Raw genomic sequence first — 21,882 nt, 5'->3', positions numbered from 1 at the left:
GCACTACCCATGAAACTTCTCACCTACTGCCTCACAGCACAGTTGCCTGCATATGTTTCTCACCTATAGTAGATTGTCAACTTCTTAAGGGCACAGATCATGTCTTTTATTTATTTCTATATTCCATATAGCACCTACTATAACACTGAGCACAATGTAATATACTTTAAAATACTTTAATATCTAGTGTCCTTTTCTCCATCCTTAGCCATTAAAAAAAAACCACCCCTATCAATTTGGCATGATATATTCTCACGTAATTCCATGATAAAATATGACTTGTGGCTTATTTTCCTCTCAATTCAACGATTTTAACAATTCAATGAGCATAATCATAATATCTACAATAACCAGCATTTACTTAGTGCTTTAAGGACTGCACAAGATTTTACAAATATTTTCTCATTTGATCCTAATAAAACCTGGGCTGTGGGTGCTATTATTATTCTCATTTTAGAATTGAAGAAACTGAGGCAGACAGAGGTCAAGTGACTTGCCCAGGGTCACACAGCCAGGAAGTGTCTCAGGTCTGCCTGACTCCCCTCCTGAATGCCCAGTGTGCTATCCACTGTGCTACCTAATGTAGCTTTTAAATCGATTTTGTGTACTCCAGAGCTCAGCACAGTGCCTGAAACATAGTAGGTGTTTAATAAATATGGCATTTATTAATAGGCTGTGTTAGAGACTCTGTGCGTCTATGTGTGGTGAGGGGAAAGGATGAAAGAAGATCCAAATGTACCCCCAAGGAACATCTGATCTAGGTGGGAAGAGAAAACGTGTGGACGATTACAAAGCATATATGTGAGAATGCACTGTTGTTGTTGTTATTTTAGTCATATCTGACTCTTTGCGACTCCATTTGGGGTTTGGTTTGCCACTTTCTTCTCCAGCTCATTTTACAGGTGAGGAAACTGAGGCAGACGGGGTTAAGTGACTTGCTCAAGGTCATACAGCTATAAGTTTCCGCGGCCAGCTTTGAACTCAGGGAAGATGAGGCTTTCTGACACCAGGCTGGGCACTCTGTGCACAATGGCGCCACCTAGCTGCCCTACGAGCATGTTCTAGGTCATTTCTAATGACTCATTTAAGCACCTTACCTAGAACTAAGATCAAGATATTTGGGCTTTATCAAAGTCAAGCATACTACTCTTTCTAAAAAAATAAAATTTATATCTGCTCCATTCATTTCCTCTTGAAACTTTCTCTTAATGATAATTCAAATAGCTTCAAGTTTCATTCTGACTAAGAGATGCACTTAAGGATGAGGCCTTCTAGAAGGTGATAGAATCCCCTAGGGAAAAAATTCCTAATTCAAAGGCTCAGGCTACCTGAATGAGTTTGAGGGGTTAGCCCTTCCTTAATCTTGTACTGCCAATGCTGCATGGCTGCCAGGATATGTGGGAATAATCAGTCACTTTGCTGAGCCTGTAGATAATCTAAGAGCAAACTCAACCCTCCCAAACTGCCCCTTGAGCCCTTTAAGAGTCTCCAAATTACTGGGAAAAGACGAATGTGAGGCTACTCGAAGGATGAGGTCCTTGGAAGGGGCTCTCTGACTCTACAAAGCACCTTGGGAAAGAAATGTCTTGGGGGTGGCCAGGTAAAGAGAAAGTGTAAAAACCTCCCTTTCCCTTCAGAGATAACTCAATGTGTTGTTTCCAAGCAGGGCTTCATTTGCAAATACCCAGACTAGTCCTGGAGCTCATTATGACTTCTTTTTTTACATACCAGCTTTGTAGCATTGCCCATCGATGCTCTAACACTTCTGAAATCAACCTTGAGGCCATTTCTGTCCAGTCAACATTTCTCACTTTGATTTTTTTTGGTTTGGACCTGTGATTTCATTGGTGTAAAGAACTTGGTAAAAGGTGGGGGGGAATTCTATCAATGCAGCTCAGCAACTCTTCTGTAACGAATGGCCTTGGATAGGTGCATAAGTGACTTGTCAGGACTGCACAAGCCGTGTGTGTCAGGGAAAACATGAATCGAGATACACGTATTCATATATCAACTAAGTGTCTGTGCCAGGCACTGGTACTGTGGATAGACAAATGCAGAGAATGAAATGACCATGTATAAAATATATACATATATTATATATATATACACATACATACATATACAGTTGGTATAAATAATATATACATATATACATGCATATATGTATATAAAATAAGTATATATAAAGATGCAATATTAGCTAGTATTTATATAGCTCTTTGAGGTTTGTTTGCAAAGTACTTTACAAACATCTCATTTGATTCTCACAACTACCCTGGAAGGTAGGTACTATTATTATCTCTATTTTGCAGATGAGGAAATTGAGGCAGGCAGAGATTAACTGGCTTGTCCAGAGTCACACAGTGTCTAGGGGCAGGATTCCAACTCAGGTCTTCCAGAATTCAAATTCTATGCTCTATCTATGGCCCTATCAGTTGTTTGAATTACAATACAATTTTGTGAGGTAGAGTGAGAGGGTTCTCACCTCCTTGGGGATGACTGAGAAAAAAGAATGGAAAATGATTCCAATGTTGCCAGCCTGGATGACTGGGAGGATGGTATTACCCTAGATGATGATATTTATCCTGTTTTGGACATGTTTAAGATGTCTTTAGGAAACCCATTTTAAAACGTCCAAAAAACAGCTGGCAATGTATGTGTAGGCCTCTGAGGAAAAACTAGGGATGGATTTCTAAATCAGGGAATCATCTGCATAGATATTATAATGAAACTCACCAGAGCTGATGAGGTCACCAAGTGAGAGAGCATAGAATAAAAAGAGAAGAGAAGGAGGCTGAAGAGAAAGCTTTGGGGGCACCCATGATTAGAGAGCATGATATGGAATGGAGACAAAGCAAAGAAGCCTGAGAATGAGTGCACAGATCAGATATACAGGGGGAGAACTAGATGTAAGCATTGTCAGCAAAACCTAGAGAGGAGAGGGTATCCAGGAGGAGATCAGCACTACCCAATGCTTCCAGGAGATAAAGAAGGATGAGGATGAAAACAGTCGTGAGATCTGGCACCTAAGAAATAACTGATAACTTTGGAGAGGACAGCTGCAGTTGGATAAAGAACTTGGAAGACAGATTGGAAAGGGTTAAGAGGAGGAGGGGGGAAGATTTGGTAGCAGCTTCCTCAAAGCTAAGAAGGGGAAGAGACATATAAGAGGAGAGCTAGTCGAACTGGTCTGAGCAAGGGAAAGTCTTTTAGAGATGGAGAGTGGGGAGTCCCTTCTTGTGTGTCTTTGATATTGCCTTTGCTGTAACTTTCTTAACTGCATTGTAATTATGAGAGATGAACACTGTGGTGGACAAGAAGTTGTAAATTTACAAGGCCAAGAGAAACTCAGAAGTCACATCAATGGATCCATTTTGTTATAGGATCTTAGCTAGAAAGGTGCAAGGTTCCTCAGAGGCCTTTTGCTTTTATAGATGAGGAAACTGAGGCCCTAGGAAGTAAAGCAACTTAGCTAAGATCCCACAGATAACAATTGGCAGAGGCAGCCTATGAATCCAAGTCCCCTGATTCCTAAACCAGTGGTCTTCCCACCAGATCACACTGCCATCCCCAACCCCCAACAGTCGATGGACTTCTAATCAGACTAGCCTGGGATTTCTATTACAGTTAAATGGCATATTTTAAAATATACCTGAAAAAATGGCTTTATGCGAATTTCACTCAGGTGACATAGTTAATTAACAGAATTTTATGGAGCTTGCCAAACACATTGGCAGGTCTCTATTCCATCCTCCCTGGGGTGGCCCAATAAGTAATGGGCAATTGGTGAGATGATGTAGGTGAACAATATCATTGTGTTCCACCCAAACGAAAAATCCCTAACGAGTCACACCAACTTTTTCCAGCTACTGCATACCTTCCTTGGTTATGAATCAGTAAAATCCCTGAAGAGAAAAACTTCTTTTCAAAAATTAAAAGTATGTACAAAGAAATTAAAATTTCTCCCCCACAAACAGGAAGCAGTGAACAGCCAGTTCAAAGCTACGACCTCCACAAAGTTAGGCTAGCCTGGTCAGACACCACAAAATCTTTTCTTATTTGGTTAGTCTATGAGAGAAGTACATCCACTCTGGGTCTACTTAAGGCAAAGAGCAGGGATCTAGAGAGGAGACTAACTAGCAAAGAAAGAAATGAAGATATTCAACTGCAAGTAATCCATCTTCATTAGCATATGCTGGAGCAAGGCAAAATTGCTACAGGGTCAACAAAACAGTAAGAGATTTTCCATTCCATTATAACTTCTCCAAGAAGGTAATGACACCTACTTCAAAGCCTTCATATACTCCAAGCAATGGTCAAGTAAATAAAAAGAAACGTCTCCTAGTCTTGAGTAGTGAACAGCCAAAGTACAGATATGAGCTCCCTGCAACATCATCTCCAATCCAATGGAAATTCCTATAGGATTTTGCCAAGTCACATATGATTTTGTGATTTTTTCGTCTGACTTTAGTGAGAACAGAGTTGTCCATGAAAGGCCCTTTGTTCTTATAACCTCTTCCAGTAGGAACTGATGCTGGCTCATTTAATGAGCTACAGGGAACCTTGCTGTGTCTAAAAGACATCCCTGAGCCTCCCTCCACCCACACTGGCTCCCCAGTATAATAGTGACTTCATGGGTACAATTGGAAAAGGTTTGGCTGAGCAGGAAGAGTATGAAGGGCTCAGCACTAATAAAGGAAGGCTGAAAAATAGCTAAAGCATCATGACAAGACAGCTGTGACTTATCAAGGACAATAAGCCAACAACAAATCTTTGTCCTCCCTTCCCCTTTCGGGTTTCCATTTCTGAAGAGTCAGCTCCCACATGTTTGCAATGTGACTCATGGCTAATAGTGCAGGAGGCTGGAAAATTTCTACCACAAAAAACTTGATCTCGGTCCTTTGGTAGCCACCTGGGCTCCTCCCTGAGCTGGGCTGAGCTGACAGGTAATGTCTGTTTGGGAAAATAAATCAAACTACATTTGTGCTGTCCTCTAAAAGATAGTGTGCCTTCTTGAGGCTGGAATGGCTTCGTACAAAGCTTTGCTACTCCTTATATGGTCATTAAGATGGTTGTCTCCATTTTAAATGCTTAGTGAAATTAACCTTATGGTTCTTGAATTCCTCATGGAGCTTTCTTTGACAATAGTGACACCTGCTCACGAGAGGAGGAATGAATGACCCAATGCTGCTGTTGCTGATTTCCTTCAATGAGCTGGAACCTATTTCAGTAAGAGTCATTATACTCATCTTCACATTTTCATTCAGAGCATGCCAAATGATTACTGGTCCAAAATTTGCTCCATCTTTTCAATGAAGCTACACACACTGATTAACTACCTATCATGTGCCAGGCACTGAGCTGGGTGCCAGGGATCCAAAGCCAGAAACAAAAGACCTCAAGGAACTTATATTCTACTGGGGAAACAACACAGATGTACATAAGAATTGACAGCATATATATATATAAATTCAGTATAAAGAATTTGGGAGCGAGAGCACTGACGGCTGGAGGGGTCAGGAAAAGCTCTGTGTAGAAGGGGATGGTGGTCCTTGAACTGACTCTGGTATCGAACAAAGACGTCTAAGAGGTAGCAGTGGGGAGGGAGTACCTTCTAGCTTGTGAATCTGCCAGGACAAAGGGATGGAGAAGCAATATGGAGTGTCATGTGTGAGGAATGGTAAGAAAGCAAGTCTGGTGGGACTGCAAAGTAAGGAAAGGGGAAGGGGAATATATAATGAGGCTGGAGAGCTAGGTCAGGGTCACATCGTGAAGGGCTCTAAAAGCCAAACATAGGCATTTACACTTGGTTCTAATAGCGACAGATGAACATTGGAGCTTATCAAGTAGGAGAGTGAGAGGGTCAGATCTGTGTTGTGAATTGGAGTGAGACAAAACTTGAAGCAGAGAAACCAATGAGGAGGCTATTGCGGTAGTCCTGGTGAGAGATGATGCCATCCTCATTGAGGGAGATGGTTGTGTGAACAGAGAAAAGGGAATGGATGGAAGAGACCTTGTGAAGGTAAAAATGATGAGATTTGGCAACTAATTGGTGCGGGGGAGGTGAGGGAGAGTGAGGAGTTAAGAAGGACTCTGAGGTCATGCACCTGAGTGAGCAGAAAGATGGCAGTGCCCTCAACAGAGAAAGGGAAGTTCAGAAGAGGGGAGGGTTGGGGGCAGAGCGAGAGGAAGAGATGGGTTCTGTCTAGGACATGATGGATTTGAGATGTCAACAGCAAATCGAGTAAGAAACTGCAGATCCGTAGTTGAAGTTGTGTAACGAGAGCTCAGGGGAAAGACCAGGACTCAATATACAGACTTGAGAGTCAGCTGTATAAAGATAATAAATAAAATTCATCTTAAAAAAAAAAGTTGACTAGAACTAACATCTCCAGAGTCAGGAATCCAGGCCAATAATCTACGTGATGACTTCTCAAAGGAATCATAATCTTCATTCAAAACCAAAAGCTTAGTAGCAGAAGAATCACAGCTGGAAGGGATCATATGATTGATTTCCATGTTCTAGGATTAAAACACAGCTGACATTTAGTCATCTAATAGCCCCCAATGCCCATCTTTGCACTGAAATCCTTGAAAGTACAATGTTATTGAACTTAGAGGTTCTTGCCAAGTTCTTCAAAGAACATATGGTAACATATGGGGACACATACATTCCAATTATTTTCATGATGACTTTATATATGGCGACCCAAGATGACTGAGTATTCCAAGAAATTATGTTTCCCATTGACTTTGGCTACTGGGAACACCAACTCTCTTAATTCCTTCCTTATCTCTCTAATTTTGAATATCTAATTTAAACTCCTCATTTTACAGTTAAGGCAACTGAGATGTGGGGAAGGGAAATGGGTTGCTCAAAGTCACAAGTTGGAAGTAGAAGAAATAGGGTAAGAACCCAGGCCTTCTGTGCAACCTTAATTCTTGGTCATGTGCTTTTTATCTTGACCAGCATTCTCACCTAAGACCCAAGTTTGAGAAAGCACAGAATCAGGAAGTATAAATACTGTCTACTCATGGTTTACCTAATTCATCAGAAAATATAACCTACATACAATGTACTTGTTTCAATTAGACTAGGTAACATATGTAAAGTGCTTTGCCAACCTTAAAGTGCCTTAGAAATCCTTGCTAGCTAGCTAACCCAACCATGTAATTCTTTTGGATTAGGTAAAACCCCTTGTGAAAACAGGTAGATTGCCTTCCATCAAACATCTGTATCGGGTAATATATGTGGGAAATTCTTATGGACTTTAGTTCAAGGGTTGATTCTACATGGAGATACTGTGCTCTTTCTTTCTTTCTTTAGAAGGGGGAAAAGGGTAGAGAGACAATAAATGACAATTTGTTTTCGCAAAACTGAAACTGATCTGCTGGTTTCAGCAAAATATCTTTATGAAGAAACTAGCAAGGGTTTATGCCTCTGACCTCTCTCAACAAAAATCACCAACAGTCACTAATGAATGTTATTATGAAAAGAAAAACTGAACAGCGTGTGAGAGAGACAGAAAATCATTATGGATCTCCCAAACACTGCTGATCTTTGAAGTGATTTACAGACTTCTCATGGAGTGGGAGATTACCTTTTCCTGTTTCCAGCAATAATTTTCTTCCACCAAACATAAATGGAATTAAGCTCATTTGTTATGAAAAGCACCACTTTCACCCATTTCTATTAAAAGTAAATTTTGCTTCCTATTGGTTGAAATGATGCCTTGTCATAAAGGAGTGTTCACTTTCCAATCTAGTGTCTATCTTTTAGTCCCAAACTACAGGGTTGGTCATTGTAAGTATTTAATTATGATATTCACGGATATACATTATGCAGAACTAGAAAGAAGAGCACTTCAGACAAGGAGGCTTCATATGGAAATGTACCAAGAAAAAGAGGAGATACACGGTCATCTCACTTATCTCTCTTCCTGTCCTGGTTAACCACAGGATTCTCATGCAGATACTATTCCTCTTTTGGATTACCACGAACATCCATGGATGTAGGGTCATCCATAGCCAACAAGGCAAAGGACAGACTTATGGGATTCTTTGTAGCTTCTGCCATCACTCCTGGCTTCCCTTTGCTCAAACTTCCCCCCAACCCCCACCAAAAATGTCTTCCCTGCTATTGTTTGCTTCTCCAAGTCAATCAATCAGTTGGTCAATTGACAAGAATTTATCAAGCAGGAAGATTAAAATAAGGCTAATTTAAGCATTAAAAATGGAGAGAAATTTGATAATTTCCCAATTAGCATATAAGAAATGCCTACTGTGTGTCAGCACCATGCAAGGCACTGAAGATAATGCCAGGCAAAAATGAAACAGTGCCTGGCCTTAACAAGCTTATATTCTATCATGGAATAGAATGTGTACACATAGAAATACATAGAAAACATAAACAAATAAATAATAATGACTGGCATTTAAGGTTTGCAAAGTGCTTTACATATGTTAACTTGTTTGATCCTCATGACAACCCTGGGAGGTAGATGCTATTATTATTCCAATTTTAAAGATGAGGAAACTGAGGCAAACAGCAATGTTAAGTGACTTGACCAAGGTCATACAGCTAGTGTCTGAAGCAGAATTGAAACTCAGGTCTTCCTGACTCCAGACCGAGGGCTCTATACACCAAAACCACCTAGCTGCTTAAATAACAATGTAATTTGGGGGGAGGACTGAGAAGGGTCTCTAGTAGCCTCCTTCAGAAGTGCTAATTACCACCTTTAAAGGAAAAGAGAGATTCCTAGAAGCAGAGATAAGGAGGCAGAGCATTCCAGGCACGAGGAATGATTTCTGCTAAAGCTTTGGGTTGGGAGATGGAATGTCATGCGAAGCCAGTGTGGCCAGACTGAAGAGAACACGATGTGGAGTAATGTCTAACGAGGTTGGAAAGGCGGGTTGAAGCTAGGTTAGAAAGGCCTGATTTTTGATCTTAGACATAATGGGGAGCCACAGAAGTTGACTGACATGAGCAGATCTGTACTTTAGGAATGTCACTTTGGCATCCAAAAAGCATTTCCAATTCAATTCAATGAACATTTATTAAGTACCTACTACACGCCAGGCACTGTGCAAAGCACTGGGAGTACAAAAAAGAGGCAAAAACCAGTCCCTACTCTCAAGGAGCTTACAACCTAGTGGGGGAGACAACATGCAAACACATGGATACGAAGCAAGTCATGTAAGAATAAATTGTTGTTTGTCCTTTGTTTTTGGTTTGGTTTTGGGTTTTTTTGCAGGGGTGGGGTTAGGCAATGGGGGTTAAGTGACTTGCCCAGGGTCACTCAGCTAGTAAGTGTTTGGTCTGAGGCCAGATTTGAACTCAGGTCCTCCTGAATCCAGGGCTGGTGCTCTATTCACTGCGTCACCTAGTTGCCCTTTGTCCTTTGTTTTTGAAGAGGACCAATGACCTCAGGAGGGTGATGTCTTGATTTGCTCTTGAATGGCAACTCTTTGTACAACTCTGCACATGGTCATCAGCTTCATTCTGTCTTGCTGAGTCATCGAAGTCCAGCGGCAAGACAAAAGTCAAGACTACCGGCGATGGCCTGGGATGCGGGGGATGACCTCGGCGTCTTGAAAGTCTGACCAAGCTCCGCGTGTTCCACAGCACCTGCTTTAGCTGCCTTCGTGGCCATTGGAACAAACTGCCCTCATCTGCCCATGCCGTCCAGGAAGTGTTCACTCGCTTGCAGTAGACATCCCCCTAACTGACCCACAGGCTCGAGGCCTGCCAGTGACCTTCAGCCTGGTTTAACCTGTCTGCCAACATGGTTTACCAGGGTGTGACCGCTGCACATGCTAACCTTCTTGGAGCCACGGGTGAGGGTCAGGTGAAGGTGGGCTCGGCAAGCCCTTGCCCCAAGGTCACCAGTCTTCCTGAACACCCCCTATGCCCATACAGGATAAATAGTTAATAATCAAGAGAGGGAATGCACTGGAATTAAGAGGTGTTAGGGAAGGCTTCCTTTGGAAGGTGAGATTTTATTTGGGACTTAAAGAAAGCCAGGGAGGTCAGTGGAGTGGAGGAGGGAGAACATTTCAGGCATGAGGGACAGCCAGGGAAAATGCTGGGAGCCAAGACACGGAATGTCTTGTTCATGGAATAGCCAGGGGGCCAGGGTCAGTAGATCAAAGAGTATGTCTTGAGGTGAGGGGGACATTATGTGCATAACTACTGTAATCCTAGAGGGAAGGCATAGCAGTGAGGGGAGAGGAGATAATAGCCCATGTGTGGAGGGAGGATTAAGCTCAGTCTTGCAGGAAGCAAAGAAGCCAAGAGGTGAGAAGGCTAAGACTTCTAGATGTGGAGGAGAGCCAGGACAAAAGCCTGGAGTTGGGAGATGGGGCATCACATTGGGGGGACCAGCATGTGAGTGCCAGTGGGGCTAGATTATAGAATGCATGGAGGGGAGTAATGGGTACAATAATTGTAAGGGTGGGAAGGGACAGGATTACAAGGACTTTCCAAAGCCAAACATGGGACTTTTTCTCTCTAGTATCACTAAGGAAGCCTTTGGCATGTATGTAGATAACACTCATAAAAATCTTGTAGAGTTGGCAAACTAGATTCATTGATCAGTAATTACCAGTGTTTGCTTTACCATCTTCTTTCATTCATAACAACATCCATGTCCCACCAAGCATTTGTTTTCCTCTTCTCTCTATTGTGGACCACCTTAGAACATACTTGGTCTGGTGCAGCTGGCCTTTCCAATTTTGTGGTCATTAGCACTATTTCTACTTCCCCACATATCAGCGTGTTAAGGGATGTTAAGAGGCCAAATACGGTGGTGCCACCCTGGTGACATCTTGACCCCTATGTCAAGGGTCCAGTTCAATAGCCATCACTTTTTCCTCCTAACTCCTAGGTCATTTGTTATCCTGCCAGAGGCTCTCAAAGTGTGGTTGGGGACCTCCTACCATCCCCTAGGTCCTTTTATGGGATCTTCAAGATCAAACCTTAATCATACCTAATCACGCTAAGATATTCTAATTTCTAATACAGTAAATACCAGTAGATATAACTCACATAAACAAAAGCTCTTGGAGGGGTCCTCAATGATTTTAAGAGTATAAAGGGGTGTTGAGACCACAAAAATTGAGAACCTCTGGTCTATATCATTCATTTCACATTTAGCACATACTTCGCCTGCATTGTTATTTATCTTTTCATGTATATGTTCTATGTTTTCAACTATATCATAAGCATCTTGAGAGCATCTAAATCCTAGGCAGTTTTGCCTGGCACTCTGTACCTACTAGATGGTTTAAGAAAATGTTTGCTGATAATGTAATAAGTGGGATAGCTAGGTGGAATAAAGGGTAGGGCACTGGGCTTGGAATCAAGAAGACTTATCTTCCTGAGCTCAAATCTGGCCTCAAACACTTACTAGCTGGGTGACCTTGGACAAGTCACTTAATTCGAGCTGGAGAAGGGAATGGCAAACCACTCCAGTATCTTTGCCAAGAAAATCCCAAATGGGGTCACAAAGAGTTGGATGTGACTGAAAAATGACTGAACAACAACAAAAACTGTTAGTGCTAAGATTCAATTTATAGACTTTTTAGTCTCACTGGTCACTTCGCAGAGCTAACTCTCTTAATAATGCGTGTTGGAAGAAGCTAGGTACTCTGGCATATAGAGTACTAGATATGGAGTCAGGCAGACCCGAGTTCAGATCCTACTTCAGATACCTCCTAGCTAGAGGTGAGAGACCTCACAACCTGAGACAGTCACAACCTCTGTTTGCTTCCATTTCCTCATCTATAAAATGGGGATACTCACAAGTACCTCCATCCCAGGGCTGTTGTGAGGATCAAACGAGGTCATGTTTGTAAAGTGCTTCACTCACTGCTTGGCACACAGCAGGCGTGCCTACACATGCCCGTACATGCCTATAAATGCCTGCTCTTGTTATTACTAGATACACACAATGATCACATTATCAATGTTCTGATGTTGGTGTCACTTACCACTGGCTCAATGACAAAGATACTGCCAAAGAAAAGCATATCATTGGCCTGCACGATCTGCCTCTGGTTCCGGAAAGCATGGGAGATGACAGAGAGGTGCTCTCGCAAAGATGGGTCGAGGATGCACTCCTGCAGGAGCGCTTCTGTCTTCTTCTCCTCCTCCTTGCTCAGGTCATTGCAGAGCCTGGAGCCAAAGGGGAGAGAGGAGTGAGAGGGAGTAAATGCTGAGCCAATCTCAGTGCGGGGGCCACTTCCCGCACTCAATCAGTCAGTCAACATACATTTCTGAAGTGCCTACTATGTGGCAGGTACTGTAATAAGTGCTAGGGATACAAGCAACAAAAAATGAACCAACCCAGTGCCTGCCCTCAAGGAGCTTACAGTCTCATGGGGGAGGCAACATGCAAATAATTATCTACATACAAGAGAGATATATTACATATATATGCACATATGCCCATCAATGTGTATCTATATATGTTTATACATACATATGTGTATAGATGTATATGTGTGTATATGAGTGTGTATGTACATGTGTGTATGTATATACATATACACATACATACATACATATGATAAACTGGAGATAATCTCAGAGGTAAAGCCATTCCTGATCCATCTAGTTGTTTGCACTCTCTCCCTCTCGCAATTACTTCTTATATGTCTTGTGTTCACTTGTTTGTGTATAGGTCATTGTCCTCTAATAGAATGTAAGCCTGTTGAGGGCAGTGTTGCTTTATTTTTGTCCTTTGTTTCCTCAGCACCTAGCATAGTGCCAATGGTAGGCACTCATAAATCTGTTGGTTTTTTAATTCGATGGAATCTCCTCTCCAACTCAGACACGCTCTCCCCAGGAGTGTTTGCCCTCTCTCACCAAGCCTTCCAAAATGTCCGAGCCACTTAGGTGAGAGCTACTGCCCGTGTAAAAGAAACACAAAGTGGGCAGATTATTTATAATAAGCACACTTTCTCCAGGATGGGCTCTTCAGTTTATGATTAAAATATTTAATTTTTAAGGAAGAAAGTTCTATATGAGTAGGAAGTAGGAAAATCACATTTTTATTGAGAGGATTCAACAACCTCAACATGGTGGCAGCTGCCTAATGTCCTCCTATAGGAAAGGTATTGAAACCTCTGAGCTGAAAGGAGCCTTGGAAGTCATACGGTTGATTAATTAACCTTTGAAATAAATAATGTCTTTCCATATGTTTAAGTGCTTAAGAAATCTTCAGAGCTTTAAAACTTAAGAGCAATACCATTGTCATTAAGTCAAAACAAAGCAATCATCCCTCCCCAAAAAAATTCCTAATCCCTTACACCAGGTCAACCAAGCTGATCTCCTAGCATTTAGTTCAGAACCTGGCACATCTTAGGCGCTTAATAAATGCTTGTTGATTGACAAAACAAGTGAAGTTTGAAATAATGAAAGATATGTTTAGCTCTAACTTTCTATGATATTAAAAGTTCACCTTCCAAAAAATTAGAGAGGTAAACTGTGGGGTTTTCTCTTAACAAATGATGTCTCCAGTGTATGTAATAATCTGATTGTATTCAGTGAAAATATATATGATCTTAAAAATCCCATCCTACAAACACTTTTGACCAACCTTCTCAACTCCTCAGATCTACGTGACTAAGAGAACATAAACTCTCCAAAGCCTTTCTTTTTTCTCTTAGCAACATAGAAATTTAGAATTCCAGGATGTAGAAAGGTAACTTAGAAGGAAGTCATCTGACCAAACCTCCCACTAAATTCCTTCCATGCAATCTCTGGCAGGTCATCCAGATTCTGCTTGACTCCTTCCAGGTACAGGGAGCTCTCTATAGTATAAGATAGGTCACTCCATTTATGGACAGCTCTAATTATCAAAAGGCTCCTCCCTTATATAGAGTTGAAACTTGTCTTCCTATAATTTGTGCCCAAGGGTCATTTTGACCTCTGGAAAAACACAAAACACATCTGCTCCCTCTTCCACATGTCTCTTTAGGTATTTGAAGACTATTGTTAGGAACTTGCATGCTTAGCCTAGTCATCCTGGGAAATATTCTTGGCCCCAGACCAGTCACCCCTCAAGTCACGCTCTGGACTATGCTGCCATGCCTCAGCAGCTTCTTGACTGTTCCTGTAGGAGCTTTCTCCCTTTGGAGAGTTTTTTCTAGAACATCCATTCTGGGGAAGGGCCTCAGATCAGCTATCCCTTATTCTCTAGACTTAGCCAATGTGCCCAATGCAGATTCCTCATTTCCCCTTTTCAATTCCCTTTTCATGTGTTTCCTTGTCCCATTAGAACTCTCTGAGGGCAGGAACTGTCTTTTTGCAGGTACTTGCATCTCTAGTGTTTATCACAATGCCTGGCATAATACTGATGGACTCCCAGTATCATCAGCATTGGCTAACATCAAGTTATCTGCCTTAGAAGGCAAGGCATGAAAACTCAGTTTTTCCTCCAACTTAATTCTTTCCAGAACAAAAAGACCCCAACAAGACCAGTGTTCAATTGAAGGAGGGAGTTTTTCGTTGTGAACAGGACTGAACTTTGTTCAGTCTAAACTGAACTGTCCCTTAGAAAAGATCAGCATTATCCCCACTGATAACTTCTGCCAGAACAAACAGGCCCCAGTGAACCACGTAGCTGGGTTGAACAGATGACTTTTGACCACTGACATTGATTCTAAACTGACTTGTCCCTTCTTGGTCTATCTGTCTCTCTCGTTTTCAGCTAGGAATTGGGAAGTCCATGTGGCCGTGCTTCAAGGGAGAGAGAGATAATCAAACTTATCTTTTTATAGGCATGCTTCTGCACATTTTATATCTTTATTGTGAAGAAAGGGGTTAGCAGAAAATAGTAGGACTCTGGTTGGTACCTACAGCATAATGCAATGTCCACCAGCAAGCAGCCATCTTCCCAGGGGCCATGTCCAATATTGCCCTGGCTAGGGGAGGGCTTGTGTAGGGGGTGAATGGAGGTTCTTCTTCTCCATCAGGGCTCCCCCTCCTCAGTTCCTCTGGCTGTTTCCAATCATTCACTTGCCCCCTCACTGGTCTGCACTGCTCCTTGACTCTAGACTTCATGCAACTCTCCCCAGACCCCAGAAGGTGGGGACTATTCTCTGTAGCTGCTTGGGTCTACTTCATCATCTCCCAGCAAATGTGGTGGCTTGTCCATAGGCCCCTTTCTCCTCCTTCCACTGAGGAGTTGAAGACAAATGCATTGCTGCTACCACTGATCTCTCTTCAGTATGTCTGTCTCAGCAAATTGAATTCACACTGTTTCCCAGGTGTCCAGCATTCTAATATGGGCCATGGGGGAGGAACACTCTGGACTCTGTCTCAGCCAAGCATGCTAACAAGCCTAAATGACCCTCTAAGCCAGAAGGTCTCTTTTTCCTGAGTGTCCCTTCTAGTAGATGTTGCTTCCCAAAGTCTGCCCACAACATGCTCCCTGGAAAATTCCTTTAGACTAAAACAACCTCCCCTTAAGTCTTATCAACAGGTCTCTCCACTTCCGTTGCCTCATGGTAACTGATCACACTTTGCATTCTCTCTTTCTCATTGTTCAGGTGATGTGACTCTACCTATGACAACTGGGTCCAGAACCCAGTCCAGAGCACTGGTCACCTAGAAAGCCTCTCATCTGTGCACAGTAGTTATTCACATGTTGTCTCCCTCATGCCAACATTAGCTCCTTGAGGGCAGGGCATTGCTTTTCCTTGTATCCCTGGAGCCGATTAGTCAGAGTGCCTGGCACAGAATAAACACCTAATGAATGCCTGTTGACTGACTGACATTTTAAAAAAAAACAACAGCTGGGAAACAGAATTTTCCAGCCTATTTAAATATCTTCCAAATGAAGAATTTCAATGGAGTTTGGAGCTATTTGTTAAAAATATAAAAATGTGACTCTTTCCATTTAGATGGCCAGAACAGCTGATTAACATCAGGTAAGAAGGAAATTTACTAAATGAATTTCAACAGAAACTTTATTTAATTGGTAGGTGGGATTGAAAAATGAGGATCAATTATTTACTTAATTACTTAAGAAATTTAAGTAATTACTTAAGTAATATTTACTTAAATTATTTACTTAAAAATTTACTTAAATAAGATAACATATGTAAAGCATTTATAAATCTTAAAGTTCTATAAAAATATTAACTGGTAGTCAGAGTAGTAGTAGTAGCAGTACCGAGCCCAGCCCCCAACTCAACTTCCATTAGCTTCTGCATATCAATTAATCAATCAATAAACATTCATTAAGCACCTACTAAGTGCTAGGCAAATGCTAGGGATCCAAAAAAGAGACAAAAGGTAGTCCCTGCCCTCAAGGAGCTCAAAGTCTAATGCATGAGACAACAAGCAAACATTAATACAAATACAGAATGATCAGGAAATTACTAACAGAGGAAAGGCACTAGAATTAAGAGGGGGTGGGAAAGTCTTCCTGTAGAAGATGGAATTTTAGTTGGGAATTAAAGGAAGCCAGGGAATCCAATACATAGAGATAAGGAAGAGGGCATCCCAGACATGGGCGACTGCCAAAGAAAATGCCCAAAGCCAAGAGATGGAGCATCTTGTCTTGTTCAGGGAACAGCCAGGAGGCCAATATCACTGGATCCAAGAGTACATGGAATACATACCTTATTTCCTAAGGTATAAGAAGATTGGAAAAGTAGGAGAGGGCTTATGAAAGGCTTTGAATGTCGAACAGAGGATTTGATCCTGGAGGTGACTGGAAGGACTGTAATTTACTGAATAGGAGGATGCTGTGGTCAGGCATGTGCTTCAGAAAAAGCAATTAAGTGGGCCAAATGGAGGATGGATTAGAGTAGAGAGACATTGGAGTCAGGCAGAGCCCCCCAGCAGTTACTGCAGTTGTCCACATGTGAGGTGAAGAGAGTCTGTACCAAAGTGGTAGCACTGTCAAAAGAAAGGAGATGCATTAAAGGGATGTTGCAAAGGTGAAATCAATAGGGCTTGGCAACATACTGGATATGGGGGGGGGGGGGAACGGTGATAGATAGTGAGGAGTCCTGGATGACTCCTAGGATGTGAGCCTGAGAGATGGGAGAATGGTGGTGCCCTCTACAGTAATAAGCAAGGTGAGAAGAGGAATGATGATGAAGTTGGTTTTGGATATGTTGAGTTTAAAATGTCTACTGGACATCCAATGCAAGATGGCTCAAAGGCAGTTGTAGATGTGAGACTCAGCAGAGAGTATGGGGCAGGACAGGTAGATTTGAGACTCATTGGCATAGAGATGGTCATTAAATGCGTGGGAGCTGATGAGATCACTAAGTGAAGTAGGATAAAAGGAGAAAAGAAGAGAAAAGGGCCCAAGTTAGAATCCTGAGGGACACTTATGGATCTGGAGGAAGATCCAGCAAAGAAGACAGAGGAGGAGCAGTTAGAAAGAGAGGCAGGAGGAGAACCAGGAGAGAGTGATGTCACAAAAACCTAGAGAGAAGAGAGTGTCAGGGAAGAGAGAGTGATCAACGGTGTTGAGGGCAAGGAGAATGAGGATAGAGAAAAGGCCATTGGATTTGGCAAATAGGAGATCATTGATAACTTTGGAGAGAGAAGTCTCGGTGGAATGACAAGGTTGGAAGTCAAACAAGAGTTTAAGAAGACAGTGAGAGGAGAGAAACTTTAGTGACTTCTCGGGGATAAAGTGCCAATTGTTCTCCAGGACCACTCTCTGCCCATAGCCCTGCTAACAAGCTTATCTTTGTGAGATCTCATCTTTTAGCAATGACAGCCATCACAGCCTCAATCATTCATGTACTCAGTGCCACACCAATCAAACACCCAGAGTTACTTTATAGGACCAGGCAGCTTAATAGCAAGATACATGTGGAAAGACAAGAGATAAATAAAAGGAAATAATGAAAAAAGTGGGAAGGAAGGGGATCTCACAGTACCAAATATTAAACTATACTACAGAACTATTTGGTACTGGCTAAAAAAACTGAAAAATCATTCAGTGGATCAGATGAGGCACATGAGACCCAGGAAAGCAGAGAAACACAATGTTCCATAAGCTCGAGGACATCCCTCCTGCAGTCAAGACTCACTCTGACAAAAACTGCTGGGAAAATTGGAAAGCAGACTGGGAGGAGTTAGGTTTAGACCAAAATGTCACACTACATGACACAAATGAATTAATGAAATAGATATAAAAGGTCATAATTGTGAACAAATTACAGGGGCTAGAAAGAGGTCTTTCACAGCTAGGGAGAGGGGGAGAGTTTCGAATAAGCAAAGGATAGAGATAATCATAAAAAAGCCAAAATGACCAATTTCACTTACAGAAAATTGAAAAGATTTTGCATAAGAGGAGAGTGAGAAAGGGAAGTGGACAGAAATTATACCAATGCATGATAAAAAGAAGAGAAAGTACCAATGAAGCATCAAAAATACACAATAAAGAAGAACAGGTCAGAAAGGGACACAAAAAAGGGAGTGTTGATACTATCAAGTAAAAGTTCATATACACTTTTAAAAATTATACAAAATAGGGGCAGCTAAGTGGGGCAGTGGATAGAGCACCGGTCCTGAAGTCAGGAGGACCTGAGTTCAAATCCAGCCTCAGACACATGATACTCACTAGCTGTGTGACCCTGGGCAAATCACTTAACCCTGATTGCCTTGTCAAAAAAAATATACAAAATAAACATTTCATATTAAAATATTCATGTGTGTTGGTATATCAAGTTTACTATAAAAATAAATTTCAAAAATTGCTGGAACAAAAGAAAATGTCGAAATAAACTGAATTTAGACTGACTTTCAAATTATCACAGAGTATTATACCAAGATTTTTGAAAACTATGAAGCATTCCTCATCATACCACTCTCATTAAAATATATTGGTAATAATGTTATTTTATTGAAAGCAGACATGTTTTTGTACTATTAAATAAAATCAAAGTTATTTTAAAAATATTTCATCTTTTCAGTATTTCATCTGTTATCCATTTAAATGTCTACTTTTGTTTGTTTTATAATGTACACTATATATTATTACAGTAGTACAGGTATTTATTAATTATGTAAGGAATGCAGACTCAAGAAGTCTTTCCCAATTTCTCTTAACTAGTGCATTCCCTCTCTTGATTATTTCAAGTTTATCCTGTATGTAGCTTGTTTGAACATTTTTTGTATATTTTCTATCCTATTAGACTGAGCGCTGCTTGAGGCCAGGGATTGCCTTTTGTCTGTCTTAACACAGTGCCTGGCACATAGTAGGTGCTTAATAAATGTTTGTTGATTGACTGACTAAAGATTTAAAGAACTGAGCCACATCAGACAGATGGTCATCTCCTTAACACTCCCCATGATCTTGCTTTCTGACCTCAGTAATTTCCACTGCCTCAGTAGCAAGTTTTCCCGATTGTCTCTGCCTCATGGTGTTTTTTTTTTTCCAGAGCTCAGTTTTTGTCTGTTTGTTCATTTATTCTCCTTCTCCTTCTAACTCAACCCTCCCTCTATACTCCAGCAGACAACTGCCCTGCCCTTGCAGAGGTCTGCCTAAACAATCTCACTCCAACAGGTTATGATACATCTTTTAGATGTTGTTTAGCTGACTAGTTTCAAGATTTTGTGCCTTGCAAACTAACAACATCTTTGCCATTCAGGGAGCTTGTTTATCAGACTTTGGCACCTTGTTCTTGCCCTTTTTGACACATGCCTCTGCCTGGGATCCTTTAAGTCCAATTATGATCTTGGAAGACACCAGGCCATTGCTGTCTATGGGCATCAGGTAGGACAAGATAAGCTTTCCCTAACATGCTCCTGCTCATTGCCGCAGGAAGTTCCTGTTTTCATGTCAGTTCAAATTGTTTAGAGTGGTTCCTAGAAAAACCTGCTTTTGAAGCTAAGCCCCTCACCCTTCCCTGGTTATTAATTTGCTCATCTCTTCCTTACTATTAGAAATTAGGCAAGCTACCATTGATTCCTTCCTCCCTCTGGCACTCCTCTAAGGCTTAACAGAATCCTTTCTAGAGCTCTCCCTGATGCTTAGCCCATAGTAGCAATTTCCCATGATGCTTCATTATCCTCATCTTTCCTCTTTGGAATGCTCTTGCCATAATTTACTTGCTCTAAAACCTCTGTCAATCATTTCCCCCCACCTCACCCGCAGGTACATTTTTATTTGCCTGGCATTTTACTGACATAACTAATAGGAAAATATCCTTAGCATTTTGAGCATTGAAAGAGTTGTCAGAATAGGAGGGTATTATTGATTTCAGAAGATGCACAGAACCTATTTTATTTAAGTAGATGGCTTGGTAGTACAGTGGATTAAGGGAAGGACTTGCAATCAGAAAGACCTGAATTTCAATCCTGCCTCAGACATTTACTAGCTGTGTGACCCTGGGCAAGTCACTTAAGCTTTCTGTGTCTCAGTTTCCTCCTCTGTAAAGTGGTATGATAATGGCACCTACTTCACAAAGTTTTTACTCTCTTGATTTGTTTAGAGTGGCAGAAGATGAGTTCTTCTCCTAGGTATCTGTTTGCATAACCCTCCTCTTATGAGAGAGATAGCAATGAGGGATAGGTAAGACATTGATTTCAATTTTTATCATTCCACATTTTGTCCTGGTTCTGGCATTTTGCTATTCTCTTTCATTGGCAGTCTGGAACTACTGCCTAGGGCAGTATGGACAATGGTTACCACCTTGCATACCACAGTAGGACAAATGAAAACTATCACTCAGAGTAGGTGTATACTACACAATAGTATACATATAGTACTATACATAATATACATGAAAACTTTTTAAAAAATATTATTTATTGAACACAGAAATTGGGCAAGAGAGTTTTTAAAAATCCTAAAAAATTAATTGGCGTGGGGCAGCTAGGTGGTGCGATGGATAGAGCACCAGCCCTTAAATCAGGAGGACCTGAGTTCAAATCTGCCTCAGACACTTACTGGCTGTGTCACTCTGGGCAAATCACTTAATCCCAATTGCCTCCCCTCCAAAAAAAAATTGGTGGGATGAGGGGACATGTGAATAAGATGGTCTTTTAATTTTTGTGTGTTCCTCTGAGCCTATATGTTGTGACATAATCTCTCTGATAAGAGATGTATTAGGACCCTTCTCCATAAAAGTGCTTCTCCTCTATATCCAAGTAAAAGGCATCCTTTTCTTCTCTCTACCCCACTTAAAGTAAGTGACAAAATGATGTCTTGATATGACTGAGAACAATCAATCAGATGTGGGAACTAGGTATGAATAAGCCCCAACATCTCTCCTGAATCAAAGTCCAAGAAGTCTTTGATTAATTTGGAAGTCTTTAAAAACTATTAGATGAACTACAGTAACATTAGAGATGAAATGCATTTGGATTAGTTAAAGAAACTTGGTTGTGCCCTGTGGATCATCTATAACACAGTAAACGAGATCAGAAGCCAGAGATTTGAACATCTGGAAGCAGAAAGGAAAGAGCCAGTCCCAGAGATTCCCTTGAGAAGGAATCACTTGGGGAGGAAGAGAAAAGCCCAGCTTTGGAGTCAGGTTTGATCATCCATCTCTACCTCCATCTTGACTGGAGGAGGACCTGATGAGCATCAGAGGGCAGGTCAGATAACAGCAGCTGGTTCCAGTGCCTGGATAAGGAGCCCAGGACAAATTAGATACACCAAAGAAAGGCAGCTTCGAGATACTGCAAGGAGCCTGGTAGAAAAATGGTACCCTACATAAGAGGAACTTCTCATGAAGTGGGGAAGAGAAGATAAAGATTCTTCTGGCAAGGATGTATTTCTGTGAGTCGTGGAGTACCACAGCCTCCGAGGAATTCAAGTTCCACATCACCTGAAGGACAATGGAAAGGTGTGTGGTAGGTATTGGCAGGCTGCAACATATTACCAATGGAGAAAAGGA

At 41.4% G+C, this 21,882-nt stretch overlaps 1 protein-coding gene across 1 annotated transcript in view; it reads right to left on the bottom strand.

Moving 5' to 3' along the window:
* The window catches only part of HYDIN (HYDIN axonemal central pair apparatus protein), a 470,364-nt gene that overhangs the window by 302,982 nt on the left and 145,500 nt on the right, over positions 1-21,882 (bottom strand). The window contains exon 9 of the mRNA XM_027857914.1: positions 11,992-12,175. Coding sequence (XP_027713715.1) covers positions 11,992-12,175 — 184 coding nt within the window. The remainder of the gene's footprint in view (positions 1-11,991; positions 12,176-21,882) is intronic.

Source organism: Vombatus ursinus, unplaced genomic scaffold (assembly GCF_900497805.2).
Source record: "Vombatus ursinus unplaced genomic scaffold, bare-nosed wombat genome assembly UNPS02012515.1, whole genome shotgun sequence".
NCBI lineage: Eukaryota > Metazoa > Chordata > Mammalia > Diprotodontia > Vombatidae > Vombatus > Vombatus ursinus.
This window is presented reverse-complemented; position numbering and strand designations above follow the sequence as displayed.